This window comes from Cnephaeus nilssonii (assembly GCF_951640355.1).
Source record: "Cnephaeus nilssonii genome assembly, chromosome: 16".
Taxonomy (NCBI): domain Eukaryota; kingdom Metazoa; phylum Chordata; class Mammalia; order Chiroptera; family Vespertilionidae; genus Cnephaeus; species Cnephaeus nilssonii.
Genome location: NC_137087.1, coordinates 17,902,297 through 17,927,667, shown reverse-complemented (window position 1 = coordinate 17,927,667; position 25,371 = coordinate 17,902,297). Strand labels below are relative to the sequence as shown.

Below are 25,371 nucleotides of genomic sequence, written 5' to 3'. Positions count from 1 at the left end.
GATGCCCAGCAAGATTTCTGTGAACATGGATGGGAAAACAATTTTATCTTTAACCACAACTGATACAGCATTTCAATTAAGAGAGTGGGAAATAAACCATAGTATCATTAGCAATACCTATATGAAATCAATATTTTCAAATCTAAATATTATAGTTTGTTACAGATACCTAAGTATCATGCTCATCACTAGTTTCAAAATTATGTAGCTGCTGGATCTTATTTAATGTGCAAATAAATATTACTGTGTTACAAATTTGTTTTATTAGTATTTTGATAATTGTATTTCAACAATTGATTTCCTTTATAATTCTTGTACTTTTGTGCATTTATAAACAATCTGAGAAGGGGGTTCAGGGGCTTCACCAGGTTGCTAAAGAGTCCGGGGCACACAAAAAAGCTAAGAACCCCTAGACTCAATGGCCCACTGACAAAAAGTACAACCATTTCCTGAAATCAAACGCCTTCTTTTCCTGGTGCTTGCCTATAAAGTCTTCTGGAATAAAGGCTTCTGGACTACAATTCCCAGAAGGCGAAGCGGCCCCAGGGCCCTATCCGGAGTTAGGACAATAACTACCCAATGGTGCTGTGCTGTTTGACAGCCTACGATTCCCGGCGTGCTTGGCGAATGCTTATGCCTTGGGGACATTATGGACGCCGAGTTATTGCTGGGATCTGTAGTCGTTTTGTTTACCTTTAGGGGTTGGCTTCCTTTTATTGTATCTGAGGGTGGGTTTCAGGAAAAAATCAGGAAATGCAGTAATTAAACACACAGGGCCCCGACATCTGCCCGTGCTCGGTCCGGTCCACGGGCGCGCGAGGGCGGAAGTGGTGGTGGCCGGCGCGGCCGGAAGTTCAGATCAGCTGATGGGGGAGGCGGTGCCGCAGCCACAGAGAGGCCCGGGCTGCCCAGCGTTTCGTCCGGGCCCTGAGTCTCGGAGGCTGGCCGCGATCCCCGTTCGCACCTCGCAGTTGGGCGAGGCTCGGTTCCGTATCCCCCCCAGGCCCGAGATCCTCGCCCGGCACGGCCGCCCTGAGCGCCCCGGCCACCCCCAGCCCCGGCTCGCCCCTCAGGCCCGGGGCCTCCCCTCAGTCCCCGGCCGGAGGCCCAGGCCCCGGATCCGCGGGGGGGGACCCGGCCCCGGGGGGTGCGGGCCCCATGGAGCTGATGTTCGCGGAGTGGGAGGACGGAGAGCGCTTCTCATTCGAGGATTCGGACCGCTTTGAGGAGGATTCGCTCTGCTCCTTCATCTCCGAGGCCGAGAGCCTCTGCCAGAACTGGCGAGGATGGCGCAAACAGTCGGCGGGGCCGAATTCCCCCACTGGCGGCGGTGGCGGAGGTGGCAGCGGCGGTACCCGAACGCGAGGTGAGGGAGAGCGGGGGAGGGGCGCGGGCAGGCCTGCTCGGCCCGGCGGGAGCGCTGTCCCCGCCCGGGAGCTGTCCCGGACCGGGCTGCACCGAGCGCTGAACGCACTTCAGGACTCGCTTCCCTGGTCTTTCTGGGGTGGCTTCTTCATACCAGCTCGCGTGTCCGTGTGTCCGATTGTGTCCGTGTGTGTGTCCGTGTGTGTGTGTGTGTGTGTGTGTGTGTGTGTGTGTGTGTGTGTGATTTGGGCCGATGGCTGGGAAATCCTGGGTTGGATAGGATTATTAGCGACAGAAAGTAGATCTCTTGTTCATTTGCGTTAGAGGTGGGTAGAAAAGAATATCCTCCGGGACTTGGGAATACTTACCAAGCTCAGCCCACGGAGAACGTGGGTAGGGGTGGATTGTGAAGACGTGGCCATTTGAGGTCACCCCGTTGCAAAGGGCCTTGGGAGCTTCTTGATTCAGGCTGGTGATCTCTGATCCCAGCTGCACCAAGAAGGGGTTACGCTCAGAAGAAAGTGGAGGTGGACTGATCTGTGCGAGGAGATTCCATAGTTCCACAGGTTTAGATCAGATGTCTGGTCCTGGCCGTATTGAACATCTGTCACGAGCCAAGGCTGGGACCCCTGGATTAGAGCCTTAGATGTCCATCATCTGGGCCCTGGGGAAGGTTGTGGGTAATTGTCTCTGGAGTCTCCTTGCGGGCATCCTGCTTTTCACTGAGTTTCTTTCATCCTGGGTCTTTCAGTGAGTTAAGTGGTTAGTGCTGTGAAGAATTCTGCTCTAAAGGGGCTGGAGAGAAGAGTGATGGTAAAAGAAGCTCCATAGGCTCAGGGCTCACCACATCCTTTCTCCGCCTTTCTCATGGCACAGTTTGTGTCCTGGGCCTCAGTGGAAGTTGAGGGGTTTGATTTGTGATTCGCTGGTTATTGCAGGAGTCCTGGTTTCCAAACTGCCCCACAGAGATTTCTAGCACCCCTTTGGGACAGGGAGAAATGTCCATGTGTTACTTTTTAGGAGTGGTAGTATTCAACTTCAGTTGAAGAAAGAGCACATGCTCTGTGTACACACACACTCACACACACACACACACACACGTGTACACTCACAGATCATAGACAGCATCCCTGTGGGTCTTATATGGCTTCTCTGCTTCTTTCATACTTGCAAGTGTGGGTGGCCTGGAGACTTAGAGCCCCCTCGCTTTGAAAGAAGTATGAAGTTATGGTGGGGACAATTTTTAACATACTGGAATCCTGAACAGGTTAAAATCTAGGACATCATGTCATTCCCCACCCTCCTCCTGTGTTCCAGGCTACCCTCAGTTGCTCATTTGCAAAACAAGGAGATTAACGTGGGGTTGTTTTTGTTTGTTTGTTTTTTTTGCTTTTTGGTTTCAGAGAGGAAGGGAGAGGAAGGGAGAGATAGAAACATCAATGATGAGAGGGAATCATTGATCGGCTGCCTTCTGCACACCCCCTACTGGGGATTGAGCCCACAACCCAGGCATGTGCCCTTGACCGGAATTGAACCCGGGACCCTTCAGTCCACAGGCCAACGCTCTATCCACTGAACCAAACCTGCTAGGGCATTTTTTTTTTAAGTTCCTTTCAGCTCCGTGATTTCTGATCTTATTTCTAATCTAACTAACAATTTGGTGAGATATGCAGTCTGTTGTATTCCACTGCTATTTGATTAAAATGATGGGAAAACTTGCAGTGGTAACTCCACCCTACTCCAGGTGATTCCAGGAACAGCAGCTAGGTTCCCTCGGGATAGCCTACTCTCCCCTCTGCCCCAGGGCTTCCATTGCGGGAAGCCAGGGTTCTGGTGTGTCAAAGAAGGGCAGCCTCTCTCGCTTCTGAAGGCCCCTCTGTTTGGGCTCTGGTCTGTCTTCCCTCCTTAAATAGAGGAGGCCTGGAGTCATCTTGAGAAAAAGGGGTAGTATAAAAGAAATTAGAGAAGACATGTCAGAGGAGAGACGTTAACAATGTAATACGAATCTGAAGTGCTACCTATGTGGGAAATTAGATGTGGAAGCTGGTGAAAGGCGTTAGTTGCTAGGATCCTGAAATATACCTGTTTGACCAGGGGTTTCTGGGATATCCCTTGTACCTTCTGTTCTAGACCTTAGGTAGCAGGCTGTGGGCTGGGGTTGTTTAGCTCTCCTTTCCCAGGTGCAGTTTTAAGGGTTAGTGTATCCTGACGGGAGGGCCCTTTGATGTTTTGTGTGTTTTTTTATCCAGCTCTCCCCTGTCTTTCATAGTGAAGGTAGGGCCCAAGATGTGGCACTGGCATTGGTATCAAATGATCATGGCTCTTTTTATTTCCCCTCACCTCAACCTTTGTTACCAAAGATGGACTGGTGATCCCATTGGTGGAGCTGTCAGCAAAGCAGGTGGCGTTTCACATCCCATTTGAAGTGGTGGAGAAAGTTTACCCCCCAGTGCCTGAGCAGCTACAGCTCCGGATTGCTTTTTGGAGCTTCCCTGAGAATGAAGAGGATATTCGGTGAGCCTAAAGGACGGACGGGTGGTGAGGAGTGGGTTCCTGCTATTTCACACAGTGTTCTGGGCTTTCCACAGAACAAAGGAGATACTGTATTTGGAGCTATAGTTAGAAGACAAGGGGAGGAGGAGTGCCTGGGATTTTTCCCAAGAGGGAGTGATACTGGGGAGAGAGGGCCCAGGACATTGTGGTCTCTGACAGGGTCTGTAGAGGTTATTTGCTGAGTTGTGGCTATGTCCTCTTCACTCCCAGGCTGTATTCATGCCTGGCCAATGGCAGTGCAGATGAGTTCCAGCGAGGGGATCAGCTGTTCCGCATGCGGGCTGTGAAGGACCCACTGCAGATAGGTAAGAGTCCCATCATGCCCTGTGGCACTCTCTGCTCCTCCCATCCCTGTGTTAGGAATTAAGGCATACTGCGAGAAGCTGGAGCAGGTTGTCTGAATAACGGCAGGACTAGAGTTGAGGGCAAAGCTATGTCTTAATGGCTCTTCCTGACCGTACCCATGTTTCTCCTCAGGGTTCCACCTGAGTGCTACAGTGGTGCCACCTCAGATGGTCCCTCCCAAAGGGGCCTACAACGTGGCTGTGATGTTTGACCGCTGCCGGGTCACTTCCTGCAGCTGCACCTGTGGCGCCGGGGCCAAATGGTGCACCCATGTCGTGGCACTCTGTCTCTTCCGCATCCACAATGTGAGGCCCTCCCGGTTTATCCTGGCCCTCTCCTACGCTCCATCCCCCCTTTCTCTGCTGCATGCCCGGCCACCATGTGAGCCCCCTTGCCTCCCCTACTCTGCCTCTCTAGCTCCAGTTCCAGCATCAGCAAGCCTTTTCTCAGATTGTTCTGTTTCTCTGTCTGTCCTCTCCAGGCTTCTGCAGTCTGCCTGCGGGCCCCAGTCTCAGAATCCCTGTCCCGGCTACAGAGGGACCAGCTGCAGAAGTTTGCTCAGTACCTCATCAGTGAGCTCCCTCAGCAGGTGAGTGAGGTTGGCACACCCTCCTCCAGCTAGCTCCAGCACTGCATGACGAGCCTTCCTATTAGGCCCAGTCCTCCTTGGGTCACCTAGGCCTGTGTTTCTTTTCCCCTCAGATCCTCCCCACCGCCCAGCGTCTCCTGGATGAACTCCTCTCCTCCCAGTCAACTGCCATCAATACAGTGTGTGGAGCCCCAGGTGAGTGTGGTGAGAAGAAAGGACAGTAGGAAGATAGAAAGCTGGTAGTGCAGAGCGCCACTTACTAAAGGCTTGCTGTTGTCAGGCGAATCCAGGCCTCTATCTCTAGGTGACTGACTGCCTATCACCCCCAGACCCCACAGCAGGGCCCTCGGCCTCTGACCAGAGTACTTGGTATTTGGATGAGTCAACACTTACTGACAACATCAAGAAGACATTGCACAAGTTCTGTGGCCCCTCCCCTGTGGTCTTCAGGTAAACTGGATTTTTCCATTCCTGTGTCTGGTAGAAGGGAAGCGTCCCTCTGGCTGTTGACAGATCTTTAGTTCTATTAATTCTTGCACCTCCCATCTTTTATTCCCTGCACTGGTACAGTGCCTGGCACACAGATGTCACTAATGAATCAATGGATGATGATACGTTTATATAGTCATGGAGTGGTCTGTTTTTAGCTAGGTAGAGCAGAAGTTATTTTTCTTCCTTTGAGGGGTTGGGAAACAGGCAGAGAGAGATTAAGAATTTTTGTCATGGGCATCCTTTTTTCTGTATACTCTGTATTTTGGGTTAGGGCCCCTTTTGTGTCAAAGCCCTGTTGCACTTTCATCTGCTTTATTCAGTCCCCAGTGCAAGGGTTGGCTGAGGGGATCCCCTCATCGCAGAGGGCTGAGCAGTGAAGACAGCTCCCTGGTCGTCATTTTCCGCTCTACTACTTTCACAGTGACGTGAACTCCATGTATCTGTCTTCCACGGAGCCTCCAGCCGCCGCTGAATGGGCATGTCTGCTGCGCCCTCTGAGGGGCCGGGAGCCAGAGGGCGTCTGGAACCTGCTCAGCATCGTGCGGGAGATGTTCAAACGGAGGGACAGCAATGCTGCCCCCTTGTTGGAAATCCTTACTGACCAGTGCCTCACCTACGAACAGGTAATTCCCCAGAGCTGGGTAGCTCCATGATGATTCATTTTCTCTTCCCTTAACCCAGTGGTCAACAAACTGTGGCTCGTGAGCTGCGGTTTACCGCTCTGTTGATTAATGAGTTTGCCGACCACTGTCATATACTACCCTTTACCTCCTTGCACACAATATGCCACAATTGCCTAATCCTCACAGCTTCCAACTACATGGTAACATTTAGTCTAGCAGTGGTCGGCAAACTCATTAGTCAACAGAGCGGCAAACCGCGGCTCGTGAGCTGCATGTGGCTCGCGAGCCGCAGTTTGCTGACCACTGCCTTAACCTCATCTCCCTCTTGCTGACAGGGACCCTGCGGAGGGCTACTCTATCTTTCTCCAAGCTATTAGGCGCATTTCAGAGCTCTTTTTTTTTTCCAGATAACAGGTTGGTGGTACAGCGTGCGCACCTCAGCCTCACACAGCAGCGCCAGTGGGCACACAGGTCGTAGCAATGGGCAGTCAGAGGTGGCAGCCCATGCATGTGCCAGCATGTGTGATGAGATGGTCACACTGTGGAGACTGGCTGTGCTGGACCCTGCACTCAGCCCCCAGCGGTGAGTCTCCTCTTATGCTTACCACAGCGCGGAGACTGGGCCAGCCCCAGACAGACTGAGCCTCGTCTCCTTGTACACGTTCTTCTAGTCCTAGGGAAATGAGAGGTGCTGAGCATTAGGGTTAGTCGATTTATGAATCCTTTTAATGAGAGGCTTTCTTCCTTCCCTCCCCCAAATAGCACCCGTCTTCCAAAATCCCTGAGTGTTGGAGTGATGTCTGTAGGTGGGGCTGGCTTAAGAAGTTCTTCCATGGGTCCTTCCCTATGCCCCCTCGGGTGTATGCCTCCTCCGCCCCCCCCTTCATCCCTTCTCAGTGCAGAGGGTAGACCCCAGCAGCCTTGCCCCTTTGTTTGCACAGCCGCCGGGAACTGTGTGTGCAGCTCCGGCAGTGGCAGCTGAAGGTGATTGAGAATGTGAAGCGGGGACAGCACAAGAAAACCCTGGAGCGGCTCTTCCCCGGCTTCCGGCCAGCAGTGGAGGCCTGCTACTTCAACTGGGAAGAGGCCTACCCACTTCCCGGTGTCACCTACAGCGGCACTGACCGGAAGCTGGCCCTGTGCTGGGCCCGAGCCCTGCCCCCTCGGCCAAGTGCTTCCAGATCTGGGGGCTTGGAGGAACCCCGGGAGCGGCCCCGCCCTCTTCCTGCTGAGCCAGCTGCGAGGCCCAAGGAGCCTGGGGCCAAGCGCAAGGGGTTGGCTGAGGGGATCCCTTCATCGCAGAGGGGTCCCCGCCGCCTCTCGGCTGAGGGGGGCGATAAGGCTCTGCATAAGATGGGTCCAGGTGGGGGCAAAGCCAAGGCATTGGGTGGGGCTGGCAGTGGGGGCAAGGGCTCAGCAGGTGGCGGGAGCAAGCGACGGCTGAGCAGTGAAGACAGCTCCCTGGAGCCTGATCTGGCTGAGATGAGCCTGGATGACAGTAGCCTGGCCCTAGGTGCAGAAGCCAGCACCTTTGGTGGATTCCCTGAAAGCCCACCACCCTGCCCTTCCTCTGGTGGCTCCCGAGGCCCTTCTGCCTTCCTTCCTGAACCCCCAGATACTTACGAAGAAGATGGTGGTGTGTACTTCTCAGAAGGGCCTGAGGCTCCCACACCTTCTGCTGGCCCCCCTGGCCTACTACCTGGGGAGGTCTGTACCCGGGACGACCTCCCTTCCACAGATGAGAGTGGCAGTGGGCTCCCCAAAACCAAAGAGGCAGCCCCTACAGTTGGAGAAGAGGATGATGACTACCAGGCATATTATCTGAATGCCCAAGACGGGGCTGGGGGCGAGGAAGAGAAGGCCGAGGGTGGGGCTGGGGAGGAGCACGACCTGTTTGCCGGACTGAAGCCACTGGAACAGGAGAGCCGCATGGAGGTGAGGAGACTCTGAGGGGTGCCTTAGCCACAGCGGGGAGAGGGGCCATCTGGCTCTAGTTGTGAATGGCAGGACCATAGCATGACTTAGAATCCTATAGCAGGTTCCTGTAGGCCTCCCTGCCTATAGTCCATTCTTTACTGCTTCCATATTACTTTTCCTGAAATGTTTGATTGTGTTATTCTGCTGCTTAAAACTCCAGTGGTTTCCCATTGCCCTTAGTTTAAAAAATGAAAGTCCTTGGCATGACCTAGGAGTGTTCACTTGATCTGATCTTTGCATATTTCTCCAGCCTCGTCTGTAGTGTATACTTTAGTCATTTGAACCATTCTTGTAGCTTGCCATGCTCTCTTGCATCTGTGGTTTTGCACAGATCGGCCTTTCTGCAGGGAATGGACTTCCCTAGCCTCACTTGTGGAGCTCCTGTCCCTTCTTTAGGTCTCAGATCTTAGAGATCACTTCTTCTAGGAAGTCTCTGAGTCTGTCCCTTTACCCAAAGTCCCAATGAGATATCCTACCTACCTGTATCTCCTTGACCTTTCCCAGTAGCCAGCATCACACAGGTTTGTGTGTTTGTTTCTGTAACCAGGCTGAGTTCCTGTGGTATACCCAGGACCAGCATAGGGCCCAGCATATAACAAGTACTTATGGGGTATTTGCTGCACAAGTGAGTATGGTGTCCTGCCCTTGGAAGTTGAGGCTTCAACCAGTCTAGTGCCCATGTCTTCTCTCCAGGTATTATTTGCTTGTGCTGAGGCCTTGCATGCGCATGGCTACAGCAATGAGGCCTCCCGCCTCACCGTGGAGCTTGCCCAGGACCTGCTAGCCAACCCACCCGACCTCAAGGTAGAGCCGCCCCCTGCCAAGGTGAGAGAGACCCCCAACCCTCTCCTTCCCTACTTACCCCTAACTCTATTCCATGCCCCACCTCAAGTGAGAGCCTCCTCCTCCCTCTACCAAGGCGAGTCAGACTCATCTGCCTGCCTCCTTGTGCTTCTCTGCTTAGGGCAAGAAGAACAAGGTATCTACAAGCCGTCAGACCTGGGTGGCTACCAACACCCTGACCAAGGCGGCCTTCCTGTTAACAGTGCTAAGTGAGCGCCCAGAGCACCACAACTTGGCCTTTCGAGTTGGCATGTTTGCCTTGGAGCTACAGCGACCCCCGGCTTCTACCAAGGCCTTGGAGGTCAGAGGTTCTATCTGAGCCTTGTACTCTAATCTCAGAGCCTTACATGTTGCTCTCCACTGAGGTATTAGAGGTCTGATCTCCTTCCTATGCCCTCAGGTGAAACTGGCATATCAAGAATCTGAGGTAGCTGCTTTGCTCAAGAAGATTCCTTTGGGTCCAAGTGAGATGAGTACCATGCGGTGCCGGGCAGAAGAGCTTCGGGAGGGGACACTCTGTGACTATCGGCCTGTTTTGCCTCTCATGTTGGCCAGTTTCATCTTTGATGTTCTCTGTGCTCCAGGTATGGTGCCTGACTCTACGGCAAGAGGGGAACTCTGAGGCAGGGGTAGCTTTCTCTAAGGAAAAACCAAGATCCCCAAGACTTTGAATTGCCTAGGACCCATCTGGCAGCTTCATAGGAGGGTCTGGAATGATGAGGGTCTTGGGTTCTCTCCCTTTCATTTTTTTCCATGATACGTCTGTCTGCCTGACTTACCCCAACTTTCATCCAGTGGTTTCTCCCACGGGTTCCCGGCCCCCAAGTCGCAACTGGAACAATGAGATGCCTGGGGATGAGGAGCTGGGATTTGAGGCAGCAGTTGCTGCCTTGGGTGAGTATGTCAACGTCCTGAGCATGTCTGAGCTAAGCCTGGCCCAGACCTTGAGGGTCATGAGACATGGGCCTTGTTCCAGAGGGGCTCCATGATAATGGGAAAGCCAGAATGACATGTATGAGCCAAGTAGTGCCTAAAAGACAGTCAAGAATTTAGGGTAAAAATGTGTGCTGTGGGTTTTGAATGTTAAAAGGGCAGTAAAACAAAAATCTAAGGAAAGGCCTCAGGGAGGTGGTAGAATATGGAACGTGGCTTAAAAGATCAGTCAAGTTCTAAGTAGGGGAACAAAATATATTGGGGCAATCAAGTCTTCATGAGAGTGAGGAGCCCAACTTCCCTAAAGTGATGGATATGCTGGGAAGGTAGAGAGGGCCAAGTGATGAAGGTCTTGAAAAGCAAACCAGATCTTAGCTAGGCTGGGTGTAATAGGCAATAGGGACCTGGCATAGGGGATGTGGGTTGGACCAGAACTCACTTCACATGCTGTGCCTGAGGAGTCCTGGCCTGTTTTTCTTTGCTGTCTTGGGAGTTATGGTCATTCTCAATTCCTATGAGCCCCTCCATCTCACAGGCATGAAGACAACAGTGAGTGAGGCCGAGCATCCCCTCCTGTGTGAAGGCACACGTCGGGAGAAGGGGGACCTGGCATTGGCACTAATGATCACTTACAAGGATGATCAGTCCAAGCTCAAAAAGGTAAGGGACCAAGGTACTGGGATCTTGACAGGCATAGAGAGCAGATGCCACCATTTTTCTTGGGTTTCCAGTAGAATGAGAAAAGTTATTCTGCTCATAGAAGATAAGTGGGGAATCTTGGAAACACCTCGTAAAGAACAGGAGAGACCAGTGATTCTTACAGGAGTGCTTGGGCAGGAGTGTGGAAAAAGAGAAGCAGAGGGCATAAAGTCAGTCATCCATTCACTTGTTTCAATGCTTACTGGATAACGGTATACTCAGCCCTGCGCTAAGTGTTAAAGAGGATACCAAGATATTTAAGCCAGCCCCTATTTTCAACCGGTGTGCTGCAAGAATTTTTAAAACCTGCAATATCTGACTATTTAGTCAGGGGGCACTGATGTCTTTTCCTTTAGATTGTCAAGTAAAATAAATGATAACGCTGACACCAACAGTACTGCAAAATTTTAGTTATTTGTAGGTGTACTGCAAAGTTTGTTACTTATTGGTGTACTGCAAAATTTTAGTTAAGTTTATGGGTGTCATGAGAAATCGCTGTTCTAGAAGGTTTTCCTATTCCAACTGGGGAAGTCTTCCTGAGGAGGTAGTATTAAGCTGTTTCCAGGAGATAGGAAGGTAATCAGAGTCTGGAGATAAAGGGCATCCTGTCACCTCTTCTTTATCCTCCAGATCTTAGACAAACTCTTGGACCGAGAGAGCCAGACACATAAGCCACAGACCCTGAGTTCATTCTACTCATCTAGCCGCCCAGCCACAGCCAGCCAGAGGTCTCCTTCAAAGCATGGGGGCCCGTCTGCCCCAGGGGCCCTGCAACCACTGACCTCAGGCTCTGCAGGGTCTGCTCAGCCAGGGAGTGTGGCAGGGGCTGGGCCAGGTCCCACTGAGGGCTTCACAGAGAAGAATGTGCCTGGTGAGGTGGGGGCACTGGGCAGGGAGATGAATGGAATGGAATCATGTTGGGGTCCCCTTTCCTGGGTTAAAACCAATGTCCTGTTTTTCCCACCTAGAGAGTTCCCCACATTCTCCCTGTGAGAGTCTCCCATCTGAGGCAGCTTTGACCTCAAGGCCAGAAGGGAAGGTTCCCAGCCGCTTGGCACTTGGCAGTCGTGGAGGCTACAATGGACGCGGTTGGGGCTCCCCAGGGCGGCCTAAGAAGAAGCACACAGGTATGACAGCCCATGGGATGACGTGGTGGGAAGGATATTCCTGAAGTGTGACTTCTGGAGTTTCTGAGACTGACTTGTCTTTTTGGGGGTTAGGCATGGCCAGCATTGACAGCAGTGCCCCTGAAACAACATCGGATAGCTCCCCTACCTTAAGCCGGAGGCCACTTCGAGGGGGCTGGGCCCCCACCTCTTGGGGTAGAGGACAGGACAGTGACAGCATTAGCAGCTCTTCCTCAGATTCCCTGGGCTCCTCGTCTTCCAGTGGAAGTCGCCGGGCCAGTGCCAGTGGAGGGGCCCGGGCGAAGACAGTTGAAGTTGGCAGGTCAGTGGGAAGAAATACCTATCTTTGATCTGGCTCATCCTCAGAGCCACATTCCTAGTTTAATCCAAATATTGTCCCCCCAGTGTCCTTACCCTGGTCTTTCCCAACCTACCTGGACACCCATTTCAGAGAAACCCCAATCCCCATCCCTACCCCATCGCCCCTTCAGGTACAAGGGCCGCCGTCCTGAGAGTCATGCCCCCCATGTACCCAATCAGCCGTCAGAGGCAGCTGCACACTTCTACTTCGAGCTGGCGAAGACGGTGTTGATCAAGGCAGGGGGCAACAGCAGCACTTCCATTTTTACACATCCATCTTCCTCAGGGGGCCACCAGGGTCCTCACCGCAACCTGCACCTTTGCGCCTTTGAGATTGGGCTTTATGCCCTTGGCCTGCACAATTTTGTTTCTCCCAACTGGCTCTCACGTACCTATTCTTCCCACGTTTCCTGGATTACAGGTAAATCCAATGTTTTGACTTGGGCATGGGAAGGGGATTAATTGATGGAGAGAAGAGCCTTATCCTTTTGGAGTTAGTGATGAATGGTGATAGAGACACCATTCCCACTTCCCAGTGGTGCTCATGCTCTGCTTTTTGTCCTTCCCCCAAGGCCAGGCAATGGAGATTGGCAGTGCAGCCCTGACTATCCTGGTAGAATGCTGGGATGGGCACCTGACGCCTCCTGAGGTTGCATCCCTGGCTGACAGGGCATCACGGGCACGAGACTCCAATATGGTGAGGGCAGCTGCGGAGCTAGCCCTAAGCTGTCTGCCTCATGCCCATGCGTTGAACCCCAATGAGATCCAGAGGGCCCTGGTGCAGTGCAAGGAGCAGGTATTTCTATAGGCTATGTGGGGACCTGCTTTTGGGGCATCTGGGCAGGGAGTTTGGGCATGGGGAAAGCTTATAGTCCATATTCTGGAATTCACAAACTATCCAGTTTGTCCTTTCATGGTGACACAACATACTGATGTTCTTTCACTACCATTACTTCTTTTACCTTACATCTCTGAGGTTAGGATTGTTCCTATTTTACAAATAAGGAAATAGAGGCTTATAGTTTACGTACCAAGATGATCGCTTAGAGAAGGCCTTGGAGACATGATGGGACTTGGAAGGAACGGAGTGGCTAAATTAGTTTGGAACTGGGACTATAACCCGGGTTTTGACTTCTACTGGTCAACAAATATTTGTTCAGTGTCTTTGTGAAGAGGTTTCACTGCTCTGACAGACTCTGAGCATTGACCCTGACCTCTAATGCTTCCCTGGGAACCAGCCAACTCTGGGGGAGATGGAATGTTATCCCTGAGTAAAGCCCTTCCCCCTTAACCCTTTGTGCCCCTCCCTTCCAGGATAACCTGATGTTGGAGAAAGCCTGCATGGCGGTGGAAGAGGCGGCTAAGGGTGGGGGCGTATACCCCGAAGTGTTGTTTGAGGTTGCTCACCAGTGGTTCTGGCTATATGAGCAAACAGCAGGTGGCTCATCCACAGCCCGTGAAGGGGCTACAAGCTGTAGTGCCAGTGGGATCAGGGCAGCTGGGGAGGCTGGGCGGGGGCTGCCTGAGGGCAGGGGGGGCCCAGGGACTGAGCCGGTTACAGTGGCAGCAGCAGCAGTGACAGCAGCAGCCACAGTGGTGCCAGTCATCTCAGTGGGGTCCAGTTTATATCCAGGTCCAGGACTGGGGCATGGTCATTCCCCTGGCCTGCACCCCTACACTGCTCTACAGCCCCACCTGCCCTGCAGCCCTCAATACCTCACCCACCCAGCTCACCCCGCCCACCCCATGCCTCATATGCCCCGGCCTGCCGTCTTCCCTGTGCCCAGCTCTGCATACCCACAGGTGAGACCAGTGTTCTCCGGGGGGGCGGGGGGGGGCGGGGCTTGAGGGGTTGGGCATGTGGGAGAACATAAGTAGTTCATGGGGGGTTGGCATGGGGTACTCTGGGAAAATAGAGCTGTCCAAGAGTCCTCAGTGAGGTGATGGGTGGGAGTCTGGGGGACCCAGCTCAACTAAGGAAAGAAATGTAGGGATACCCAGTTATGGGATGAAGGGGGGAAAGTTACATATGAATATAATTTGGTTATCTTCTTTTTCTTTTCTTTCTGCCTCTAGGGTGTGCATCCTGCATTCCTGGGGGCTCAGTACCCTTACTCGGTGACTCCCCCCTCACTTGCTGCCACTGCTGTGTCTTTCCCCGTCCCTTCCATGGCACCCATCACAGTACATCCCTATCACACAGAGCCAGGGCTCCCACTGCCCACCAGTGTGGCCTGTGAGTTGTGGGGACAGGGAACAGGTGAATGGAGGGGAGGTACACTGGGCAGGGGAAGGAGGGAGGGAATTTCCTCTGCCCCTCTTGGGGCTGTTTCTCACATGGCTCTCATCCCTCAGTGAGCAGTGTCCATCCAGCATCCACGTTTCCAGCCATCCAGGGTGCCTCATTGCCTGCCCTGACCACACAGCCCAGCCCTCTGGTGAGCGGGGGTTTTCCACCACCCGAGGAGGAGACGCACAGCCAGCCTGTCAACCCACACAGCCTACACCACCTGCATGCTGCCTACCGTGTTGGTGAGAGGTGGTCCCTTTCTGTACCCACATGCCAGGGGCTGTTCAGTGACAACCCCTTCCTATACCTCTTAATTTGTTTACTGTGGGGTCAGGTACCAGTCTGGGGTAGAGGGCGAAGATACAACCCCATCATGTGCCCACTCTTTCCTCCCAGGAATGCTAGCACTGGAGATGCTGGGTCGCCGGGCACACAACGACCACCCTAACAACTTCTCCCGCTCCCCCCCCTACACTGATGATGTCAAATGGTTGCTGGGGCTGGCAGCAAAGCTGGGTAACACCTCCCCTCCCCAGGACCATTGTCCGCCCCCACCTGCTTCCCCCACCTTCCTACCCCAGACCTCCTTCCTAGCTCTTGCTCAGAGTTGAGGCCTTGGTCGGGTATGTGTGCGTGCGCGGGGGGCGGGGGGCTACCTCAGCTCCTGGGGTGGGGGGAGGCTCTCTGCCAGGCCAGAGCTGAGATAAAAGTTGGGTCCCTAGGGCAAAGGTGGCCACCCCCGTCTCATGCCCCTCCCCCTGCCCCCCAGGAGTGAACTACGTGCACCAGTTCTGTGTGGGGGCAGCCAAGGGGGTGCTGAGCCCGTTTGTGCTGCAGGAGATCGTCATGGAGACGCTGCAGCGGCTGAGCCCTGCTCATGCCCACAACCACCTGCGTGCCCCGGCCTTCCACCAACTGGTGCAGCGCTGCCAGCAGGCATACATGCAGGTGACAACCCAGGAAGTAGGGAGCCGGGTGGAACACCTCCTGGGCAGGCATGGAGCAGATCACCCAGCATGTAAGGGCAGAGGGGCCTGGTTCTGTGCTTAGTAGCTCATTCTCCACACATCCTCTTCCAGTACATCCACCACCGCTTGATTCACCTGACCCCTGCCGACTACGACGACTTTGTGAACGCGATCCGCAGTGCCCGCAGCGCCTTCTGCCTGACACCCATGGGCATGATGCAGTTCAACGACATCCTGCAGAACCTCAAGCGCAGCAAACAGACCAAGGAGCTGTGGCAGCGGGTCTCACTCGAGATGACCACCTTCTCCCCCTGAGTCTGGCCAACCTAGGGCCCTATACAGGGGGACAAGCCTGTGGCTATGGAGGCCCCTCAGACAGGGGCAGTGAATCTTGGCTGGACAGATCATCCCCACCCAGTTCCCTCGTAGCCCAGACTGGCAGCTGCTCTTGGGCTATAGCTTGGGGCCAAGATGTCTCAGACCCTAGAAGCCTAGGGTTGGGGGGAACAGCCCAGTCTGGGAGGGGGCGTTGGGTGGCCTCCGGTATTTATTTGGCATTTATAAATATATAAACTCCTTTTTTACTCTAGTCTGCCTGGGCCTTTCTCTTCTTTCCCTTGATGAGCAGACGAACCTTGAACTGTGTAGTGGGGAAAAGTCTGATACTTGCTTTATTCTAGGTTTCTCCCACTCCAGTGAGGTAGACAAAACAGAAAAATAAGGATGTTTATTAAGGACATTTCTAGCCCACAGCTAGGGCTCATACTCAGCTCTATGAGCCACTGTCGGACCTCATCCCCATTCAATGTGAATGACATTAGGGAGGCCGGGCCACAGGTAGATCCCATTAATCCCACAGTAAGGGGGTCCCTCCCATAGCCAGGTATAGCTATACTGGGGGGATGACGAGGGTAATCTTTTGATTAAAACATTCCTCTATACCCTGCCTCTAATTCCTTACCTTCTAAGACCATGGGTCAAAGGAGCTAGTACCATAATGTGGGATTATCAAGGGAAGCCCCTTTATCAGACCCCAGAACTATGGGAAAGGGATGCCCTTCCCTTCTCAGCCATCCCAGGACTGGGGGCCACTGAGGTAGAAGGGGAAGGGGCCAGGCAACTCAAATCCCCGTTACGGGCCCTTCTCCGGGCTTGCCCCTTAGGGAAACGGGCCTTTTTTTGCTGGTGCAGAGGCTGTGCTGTTAACCCAGACTGGAATGCTGCAGTTCTTCCCGAAGCCATGAGGGTACTGGCTGACCAAGCCGGCTCAGGAGCTTCGACAGCTCCAAATTGTGGTTCCGAAAGAAATCCGTAAGGAAAAGGCGGGACTGGGGAGGAAAATGAAGGTATAAACAGTAAGGACATAGAATCAGATCTTAGTGGTGTAGAGGGAAAACCTATCCCAGAATTTACTTACTTCATTGTCCATATCTGGGTACCTCCGACCTTTGCTCTTGCCTAGACAGCGAGTCTTACCACCTTCAAGTCCCTGGCACCAGAATCCCTTACCTTCATCAAACCTGCTCAACAGGAAGAGGCCATTAGTGGGCAGGAGAAAAAAGAAATCCAAGCCCCATAAATTTAAACTACCTCTCCCTGCCCACAGGGACACATGTCTCTCCTTGAGAGACAGGGTAAATTCATGTCTCTTCCAACAGACATGGCCAACCTGCTTCCCCATTTCCTCCATAGTCCTCTCCCGGATCATGGTCTCCCACCTGAGGGTCTGTGTGTAGTTCCGAAAGGGTGTGATACCCAGGAACTTTTGGATGTTTTCCATTGAAGCAGCCGGGTTGGTACGCAGCTCTTCTCCATCCATAATCAGCAACTAGGGACAGGGATGTGGTTACTGCTGTATTTCTTAGAAGTCTCTGGGCTAAAGGGAAAAGCGGGGGGGACCCCAATGACGTCTATTGGGGGACTGTACCTGTCCAGAGGGGTAGTAAGTCAGCCAGCGCTGTAGATGGGTAGAATAGTAGCCAGGGACAAGACAGCGGTTTTGCAAGGAGCGAAGTGCCAGAGGGGCCTGGGAGGAGGCTGAAATCACCTGGTAGAAGGTATAGTTCAGAGCGGCTGGGTCTCCATGTGCTCGCTGGTGCTGAAGGACAGGAATAGGCAGAGAAGGGATTGGTGATTTGACAATTATTCTGCCCTACTCTTGGTCTGGGGAACAGATAGCATCGGCACCCCACCCCAAGGCACTAGTTTAATTTCCTTACCCTTATTCCTTTCTGTCTCTCTAGCAGTCACCACAACTCCATCCTCAAACCTATTGTGTGCCTAGCTTCAGGCTCACCTGGTACCAGGAGTAGGCCCTGTCAGCAGGGTTAGTGAGCACAGTGATGATCTTGGCTCGTGGTAGGAGGGCAGCCCCCCGCCGTGGTACAACTTCTGAGTCAAAGTAGGTGGCACTTTTTTCAAACAGGAAGTCAGTGCTAGCATTGGAAGGGACAGGGAAGAATTCCATGTACCTAGGAAGTAGCGGAGAAAAGAGGCAGAATGAAAAGCCAGATGTCTGTGCATGGAAGCTGGAACGGTATTTGGGGGGAAGGGAGTGTTCCTCTGAGAAGTATTCCAAGGGGTCCCACTCTCACCAGTCAATGCCCTTATGGTAATTAGGGCCATTGAAGAACTGAATCTCCTCAAAGGTGCTGGGACTAGGGAAGCTGCTGGTCACAGCTGGGTGCAAGCTCAGGAAGAAGTGAATAGCTGTGGTCCCTAAACAGGAGAGAGAGTCCAAGCCATTATGGGAGAGAAGCCAGCTCAACAATATGAGCTTAAAGAAGGTGAGAAAATAACCACTCTGGGTAATAAAATCCCCTATAGCCAAACTAGAACGAGAAAAGGAACATCTGAGAGAGGCCCAGGGAAGGGTTAAAATAGTGGTGCTCAGCCTTGACTGCATCAGAATCACTTTGATCTTTTAAAACAAAACTCCATAGGTAATTCTGATATACAACTGGGGTTAATAATCACTGTCTCAAGAGACTGGATTAATGGAGGATGGATATGAGAAGGGAGTTCCTTGGCCAAAAAATCCTTTAAGTTTAAGGCAAGGCAAGAAAAATTGGTAAGGATGACTCACCTGTCTTCTGGGGTCCCACAATGAGGAACTTGGGGAGTCGATCACAGGTTTTCTCCTTGGACCAGATATCTTTGTGCCTCTTGTCGTCACAGGGATTCTGAAGGTGAGGCCAGGAATCAGATGAGGCCTAATCTTTTCTTCAACCCCCACCTCCATCATGTCTCTGGTCAGCCTGAGTTCCACCCATACCTGCCAAAGAGGGCTTCGCTCTTGAGGGAAGAGTTCAAAGTACTTTTGTGCAAGAGGGACAGGAGGAAGGGTCTGTAGGCGCAGCCGGGTCCAGCACTGGAGAAAGCGCACCAGGCTCTCAAAGGTGTACAGGCCCAGTCGATCATTTCCATAATTGGACAGGTGGGTCATAAATATGCTGATCTGCAAGGGGATGCCTGCACGTCAGAGTTAGAGAGCCTACTACCCACCTCAGGATCAGGCTTGGTGAGCAAAGGTCCAAGCCTGCAAACACTTTGACTCTCCGATCTTCCAGCCCTTCCTCTTAGCACCTTACCGGATTAAGCAGTACTGTCAGAAAGAGCTCTCCACCTCGGATGCTCCGGTCTAGTTCACGCGAGCCTCCAGGATACTCATTATAGAAGATTGTGTGAGTGAAGAGGCCACATGTCTGCCGTGGCAGCACCTGGAAGGAAAAGAAATAGGGAGAGATGAGATTTGAAAGGTAAAATCTACACTAATAAAAGAGAAACATGCAAATTGGCCGTACCTCTGCTATGCCCACAAGCCATGCCCACCAGCCAATCAGGAGCAAGTATGCAAATTAACCCAACCAAGATGGCTGCGGCCACGGAACGAGCAGGAGGCTTGGGTTTCCCAGGCAATGGAGGAAGCCAAGCTTCCCGCCCGCTCTGGCTGACCCTGGCCTCTGCTCAAGGCTACAAAGTTTCAATTATAGAAGATAAATAAATCCCAACAAAAATGGCAGCAGCCACAGAGCTGGAGAGAGCAGGAGGCTTGAGTTGCCCCTGGTGATGGAGGAAGCCAAGCTTCCTGCAGCCCTGGCCTACCCTGGCCTCTGCTCAAGGCTACAAAGTTTCAATTATAGAAGATACATAAATCCCAGATACCAGGGCCTCCACTTGGGTCACCGGGGGGCGTGGTCAGCCTGCAAACCACCACAGGCCCCTTGCCCAGGCTGCCCCATGCCCCAAGGGAACCCCCACCCTGATCCGGGACACCCTTCAGGGCTAACCAGCCAGCCCCCACCCGTGCACCAGGCCTCTATCCTAAGAGTAATATGCAAATTGACCGTCACTCCAACACACAAGATGGCTGCCACAAGATGGCCAGCAGGGGAGGGCAGTTGGGAGGGACCAGGCCTGCAAGGGAGGGCAGTTGGGGGCGATCAAACCTACAGGGGAGGGCAATTAGGGGCGACCAGGCCTGCAGGGAAGGGCAGTTGTGGGGGACCCAGGCCTGCAGGGGAGAGCAGTTGGGGGGATCAGGCCTGCAGGAGAGGGCAGTTAGGGGTGATCAGGCCTGCAGGGGAGGGCAGTTAGGGGCAATCAGGCTGGCAGGGGAGCAGTTAGGCATCAATCAGGCTGGCAGGGGAGTGGTTAGAGTGATCAGGCTGGCAGGCAGAAGTGGTTAAGGGCCATCAGGCAGAGGCGGGCGAGTGGTTGGGAGCCAGCAGTCCTGGATTGTGAGAGGGATCCCAGATTGGAGAGGGTGCAGGCTGGGCTGAGGGACACACACCCCTGTGCGTGATTTTCATGCACCAGGCCTCTAGTGAGTAAATAAAGTACTAAGGACTCAGCCTGAAGTTACAGCAATAAAGCTCTTGTTACGTACTTTAGGAATTTTCACCCTTCTACCCACTTTTATATGGATGAACTGGACTGACAGTTAACAGGACATAGATCAATGCAGGTTGGAGGTTGTCAAAATGTGGAAGTTCAAGTTTGTATTGGGAGTCCCTCACCATAATGCCATTGTGAATGAAGCCACGGCGGTAGCGGGCAGGGCGGAGATGAGGATACTCCTCAGTGCTGGTCACCTGGATGCCCCACACAGATTTCCAGGCCTCATAGAGCTGCGTGTGGACGGGGTACACACCCGAGTGGTGGGGGGCCACAGCATACCCCAGATCCGTGGGAATCCCATGCTCCTGGGAATGGCATAGACTCTCACCAGGACCTGGTGAGGTTTGGGGAGTAGAGGGTAAAGAGGGTGGGGATGCCTACACAGAAAGAAAAATGGAAAGGGTAGGGAAAGGGTACCCCATGAGGGGAAGGTTGAAAAGGAAGCATGATCTCTGGGGAAAAGTCGGGTAAGAGATCCAAGGGTCTCACCAAAGCAAACTGTTTGTTGAGCCTCATTTGGTCAGCCAGCACGGAGCGATTGTGGAACAGATGTGGCTGCATGTGGCTCCACATGTGAGGGAACCACCAGAACTCTTTGCGGTGCTTCAGCAGCATGTCATCCCCTGCATCCTCCTCCTCTGTCCCTATGACCACACACTGACCACTGAACACAGTCAATTAGCCCCTCTGCCCTCCTCTGTTCTGTAACACTGACCACCTTCCATCCTTGGGACATCTGCCCATTTAAGACTGCCTACTTGCCTACCTGCCAACTTGCCCTCCAGTCACCCATGCTAACCTGAATTCATACCCACCGCTAGCTCCCCACATCATTTGGACCCCAAATCTTGCCCCAAATTGGACCCCTTTTCTACAACTTGTCTACCCAGGAAGGTGGGACAGCAAATAGATCAAACTAAGACTGACATGCTGAAGGAGCAAGGGAATAAGCTCACCAGTATGATAGAACTTGCCCGAGAAGCCCAAGTTGAAGGTGAAGTTGGGGACTAAGGTCCTGAGTTTGTTCTGGGTGGTCAACAGAGCCTGGGAAGAGTAGCAGGGACAGGAGAAATCAGGAGACAGCAAACAGTAGAAGAAAAATGAGTAGTGTTCTTTCTACCTGGAAAGGGTAGGGAGTATACTTATGGCAAGCTCAGAATCAAGGGAGTCTCACAGGTCAGAGCTTGAGACAACTTGTGAGGAAAAAGACTGACCTCAACATCAGCCACCTTCATGCGGGTACCTTCCTTGCCCACAAAGATGTCATCAATGTCTACCAAGATGTAGCGGTCAAGGTCCAGGCAAAGTCGCTTGCCAGTGAGGTATGCAACAGCATCAACAAAAACAAGTTTGTGGAGCCAGAAGGAAAGGCCGTGGCCAAAGAGCACCCGCTGGATGCCATCATGAAGTCCTAGATCTTGTACCACAGTGGGAAGCCGCGCCCGGCGAGGCACTGATCCTGGCACAGGAGGCTCAGCTGACTGAAGGCTGGCAAGAAGCACTGGTTCATAGGTGCTATGATTGGATTGAAAGATGGTCCAGTCATCACCAGGCAATGGCCCAGGCTCCAGGCGGCTGGGGCGTGTGAGATGCAGTAGCGGGGCAGAAGGATTCACTTGGTAGTCCCGGAGCCCCAGGTTTGAGTATAGAAAAAGGGGAAAGCCCTTGAGCTGGGCACTCACTAGGCTATGCTCATGGGCTCGGAAAAAGCCAATAATGCCCACACCATACTCCACACAGTACCGATCTAGCCGTTCCCGACTCCAGGCATCCAGATTGACATACTTGAGCAGGTTCTCATAAATGACCAAGACAAAGCGGCCACGACTATGATCAGTTAGTGTGGGCATGTCCCCTCGGCCAGGTGCCAGCTCAGTGCTATAACGAAAACGGCTAGACTCCAAGATGGCCACAATCTCCTGCCCCAGCTGTGAGTATGCACTCTCCACAAACACAAGGACCACGGGTTCAGTTCGAACTGTTTCTGGAGGCCTGGGAGGCCGAGGCGGGACTGGAGGCCGTACAGGGCCAGGGCCAGCTACCCCACCACTGCTGCAGTCTCCCAAGGGCAGGGGCAAGGGTTCCTTGGCCTTGGGGCTGGTGGATACGTAGTAAGCCAGGAAGCCCATGGAGCCCAGACTGAAAGCGATCAGCAACAGTATGAGGCGATGCAGTTCCAGCTGTCGAGCTGGGCGTGCCACCTTCCACAGCTTGAGCATGGCGGGGGAGGGGAGGGGAGGGAGGGGTGGGGGCTACCTCGAGGGAAGGGAGGTAGGAGTTGTATAGGTTAGGGCTCTCTTGGGAGGGTGGAAGGATGGACGGATAGGAAAATAGGGGAAAAGGATTCCCTCAGGGTCAGTTCCCTGAAGAGGTGGAGACAAGTTCTCTCAGTGTAGGGTAGGGGAGGTAGAAGGGGCAACAGGGGGCAACTGGACAGAGTCCATTGATGTCAGGTCACCATGGCCCCCTGGCCCATAGCTTCTGGATGCAACACTAGCCAGGCTCCACCCTTGGTCCCGCTTGAGCTCCTCACATCAGGGGTCAGCAAAGTTCACGATTTCTGCCCTTCCTATCTGTAAGACAGAGAAATTGATGGATTATTTTTTTCCTTGAAACTGAATCATTAATCCATTACCCTCTTCACCCCATCTCTCTTACCTTCTGCTCACAGGATGATTTGTTAAAAACAAAACAAAACAAAAGCTCCTGTAGAAGAACAACACAATTTGAGTCTCATACCTTAGCTTCAGAGGTTGATTCCCTTCTTAGACTACCAGCTAAATTCTCCTCCCTGAGCTAAGCTCAGAGCTGGAGCAGTATATTCAAGGCCAAACAGCCCAGGAAGCTGAAAATGACCTGCTCTGAAAGGAGTTCCCAGCCCACGACCAAGCAGTTGGCCAGCCGGCAGGAGCTCTGGTCTTCTGTGAGAAAGGGACAGAAAGCCCCAGAAGTCCCGTGCTCCAACGAACTATCAGATAAGAGGAAACTCGTGAGTCTGTTAATCTTCATCAATCAAACTCTACACCACAGGCTAACAGCATTAACAGACTTATAGTCAGGTGGACACTATTCAAGAGGAAAGAGAAATGGTGCTAGCTAATCATTCTATTAGCTTCCAAAACCAGAAATTGGGGGCTCCCTTTTCCATTGCTAATGAAATATTACTCATCCTCTGCCTTTCACCCCAGAGCGGGCTACATCACTGGAAACACCGGAAGGCTGAGTCCAGAGTCTCTCCCTATCCCTTCCAGTTCTCCTTCCTAAATTAGCCTCGGTGGTACTATGTCCTTATCCATGAACAGCTCAGAAGGAAGTCCTCAGCTAGGCTGGAGACATGAGGGATTGAGTCCTGTTATAAAAGCAGAAAATTGAGTGGGCCTGGATGACAGAGAGAAATAAGTCACATCCAACCAATAAGAGAGAGAAGGAGTAGGTCAGTGTGACTGGCAAACAGTTTTAAGGAGACCTAGTTTTGGAGATTTTTTTTCTGAAATAGATGGACTGCTCCTAGTAGCTTTATTGTTGCTCTCCCCGTCTTAGCCACTCCTAGTGAGGCCAGGGGCTGGCAATTCCTCTCTACCACCCACCCCCAGACATACACGTCTCAGGAAAGATTAGGCAGAGGCAGGGTCTTTCAGAACTGAGAGAAATGGTTTTAGAATAGTTCAGCTTTAGTCTGGGTAACACTAGCTGACATGAAGAGAACTGGGAGAGGATCAAAAGGTGATGGGAGGGTGTGAATTCCAAAAACTAGAGGACACTCTTTGGAGAAAATACAGTAGTGAGAAGTCATTACGGGAAGTGGATACTTAGGATGAATTACGTATAACAGTTAACATTGATTGAGAGCTTAATCTTTGGCAGACATCCTTCTAAGAGCTTTCCCTATACTTAACGCTCACACCAGCCCTGAGGTAGGTAAGAGGTAGATACTATTATCCCCATTTTACATGCAAGTAATTGGAGGTTCAGAGAAGCTTGGTAACTTGCCCAGCATCACACAGCTCAGTCAGTGGAGAACTGGGATTCAAAGTCAGGCCTGTCAAGCTCCATAGCCCGTGCTCTTAACCACTGCATTTTAGCTTCATACCTAGAAGAAACAGCAACATGTAGGCAAGGGGTTCTGAGCGAGCTGCTGGGGTAGGGTGTGGTGGGGGAGATGCCTGTGGAAGGAGGGACACGGGGCGAGGGCGGTGCTGTGTGTGCAGCAGTGGGCGGTTCTGGGGGAACGGAAGGGTCCTCAGGCCTCGGCCGGAGAGAGCAAGTGACGGGGCCTGGGAGGGCGGGGTGCGGGCCCGCGCCGGGGGACTGCAGGCGCCGTGGGAGGGGGGGGCGCCGAGTGGCGACGCGGGTCGCGGATGGAGGGCCCTGCTGGGGGGAGTGTGGGGTCACAGGTGGATGAGAGCACTGAAGGGGAAGGGGCCAGGGGCGCGCCAAGGAGAGGCGGGTGCAGCAAGGCCGGCGCTAGGCGGGGAGCCCCAGGGGAGGAGCCGTACGCGGGGCGCGGAGGGGCTGAGGCCACTGCGAGGGCGGCTGGTGGAGGGGACACAGGGCGGGGGCGCGGGGCCGCCGGGACGACCCCGCGGTGGTTCTGGAGGGAACAGGGAAAGTCTGGGAGGGGAGGGAGTGCGGGCGACCGTGCGGGGGTGTCCTCAAGGGCAGCTCACCCGGCGGACGGGGCGGCGTCCCCGCTGTCCCCGGGCCCCGCCGCGTCCCCGGGCCGCCTGGCTTCCCAGCTCTCGGGCCCTCGGGCCGCGTCGCGGCGGCTCCGCCATCTCCGAGCGAACGCTCCCGGCGGCCGGGCTCAACCACCGCTCCCCCGGGGGAGGCGGCGCGCCGCGCCGGTGGGCTCCGCTCGGTCCCCGCCGCCTGCGGGCTTGGCAGCGGCGCGGCTGAACGCCGGGCAGCCGGACGGTCCTCTGCGGCGACCCGCCGAGTTTCGGCCTCCTGGACGGCGTGCTCGCGCCCCACCCGCGGAGAGGCACCCCTCCTCCCTGCCGCTTGGCACAGTCGGCGGAGCGCCGGCCTCGGCTCACCGAGAAGGGGCGGGGCGCGGGCGCCTCCACTCCGCCCTGCGGAGGGGGAGCCGGGCCGGCCCACGAGAGGCGGGTGGGGGGGTGCGTCCACTCAGCCTGCGAAGGGGGAGCCAGGCCGGCCCACTGAGGCGGGGGCGGGGCGGCTTCTCGGCGCAGGCGGGGCCGGGGGCGGGGCGAGGCCTTAGCCCACCACCTAAGGGCCCAAATCCCCCCTCCCCCCGAAACTCGCCTGGGCAGCGGGTGAACTGGATGGAGGTGGATGAGTTTATGAA

At 53.8% G+C, this 25,371-nt stretch overlaps 2 protein-coding genes across 7 annotated transcripts; one reads left to right on the top strand and one right to left on the bottom strand.

Annotated features, from left to right (window-relative positions):
- Positions 1 to 873: 873 nt before the first annotated feature.
- ZSWIM8 (zinc finger SWIM-type containing 8) lies at positions 874 to 15,753 on the top strand. Of its 4 annotated transcripts, none has more exons than XM_079793985.1 (26): positions 874 to 1,366; positions 3,726 to 3,879; positions 4,129 to 4,223; positions 4,396 to 4,568; positions 4,745 to 4,852; positions 4,966 to 5,047; positions 5,182 to 5,302; positions 5,766 to 5,967; positions 6,375 to 6,550; positions 6,909 to 7,902; positions 8,638 to 8,769; positions 8,909 to 9,088; positions 9,188 to 9,371; positions 9,583 to 9,681; positions 10,256 to 10,380; positions 11,050 to 11,290; positions 11,388 to 11,546; positions 11,640 to 11,868; positions 12,038 to 12,327; positions 12,479 to 12,702; positions 13,221 to 13,709; positions 13,983 to 14,142; positions 14,262 to 14,438; positions 14,593 to 14,712; positions 15,034 to 15,144; positions 15,276 to 15,753. In XM_079793985.1, the coding sequence occupies exons 1-26, from the start codon at positions 1,159 to 1,161 to the stop codon at positions 15,734 to 15,736; spliced, it is 5,694 nt and encodes a 1,897-aa protein (XP_079650111.1). In that variant the 5' UTR covers positions 874 to 1,158; the 3' UTR covers positions 15,737 to 15,753. The 4 variants fall into 4 exon arrangements, with proteins under 4 accessions (XP_079650111.1, XP_079650113.1, XP_079650112.1 ...); XM_079793987.1 differs by having other exon boundaries at positions 14,966 to 15,144; positions 15,276 to 15,616; XM_079793986.1 differs by having other exon boundaries at positions 13,983 to 14,166; positions 14,966 to 15,144; positions 15,276 to 15,616.
- A 123-nt stretch (positions 15,754 to 15,876) lies between these two features.
- NDST2 (N-deacetylase and N-sulfotransferase 2) lies at positions 15,877 to 25,107 on the bottom strand. Of its 3 annotated transcripts, none has more exons than XM_079793989.1 (15): positions 24,731 to 25,107; positions 22,722 to 24,153; positions 21,278 to 22,636; positions 21,020 to 21,107; positions 20,553 to 20,707; positions 20,183 to 20,440; positions 18,755 to 18,883; positions 18,439 to 18,621; positions 18,250 to 18,346; positions 17,759 to 17,882; positions 17,461 to 17,635; positions 17,092 to 17,262; positions 16,883 to 16,992; positions 16,582 to 16,684; positions 15,877 to 16,492 (listed from the first exon to the last, which is right to left on the bottom strand). In XM_079793989.1, exons 3-15 carry the CDS (start codon positions 22,280 to 22,282, stop codon positions 16,367 to 16,369), a joined length of 2,724 nt encoding a protein of 907 aa, XP_079650115.1. In that variant the 5' UTR covers positions 22,283 to 22,636; positions 22,722 to 24,153; positions 24,731 to 25,107; the 3' UTR covers positions 15,877 to 16,366. The 3 variants fall into 3 exon arrangements, with proteins under 3 accessions (XP_079650115.1, XP_079650114.1, XP_079650116.1); XM_079793988.1 differs by having other exon boundaries at positions 21,278 to 22,632; positions 24,050 to 24,153; XM_079793990.1 differs by having other exon boundaries at positions 20,183 to 20,368; positions 21,278 to 24,153; positions 24,731 to 25,106.
- Between the last annotated feature and the right edge of the window lie 264 nt (positions 25,108 to 25,371).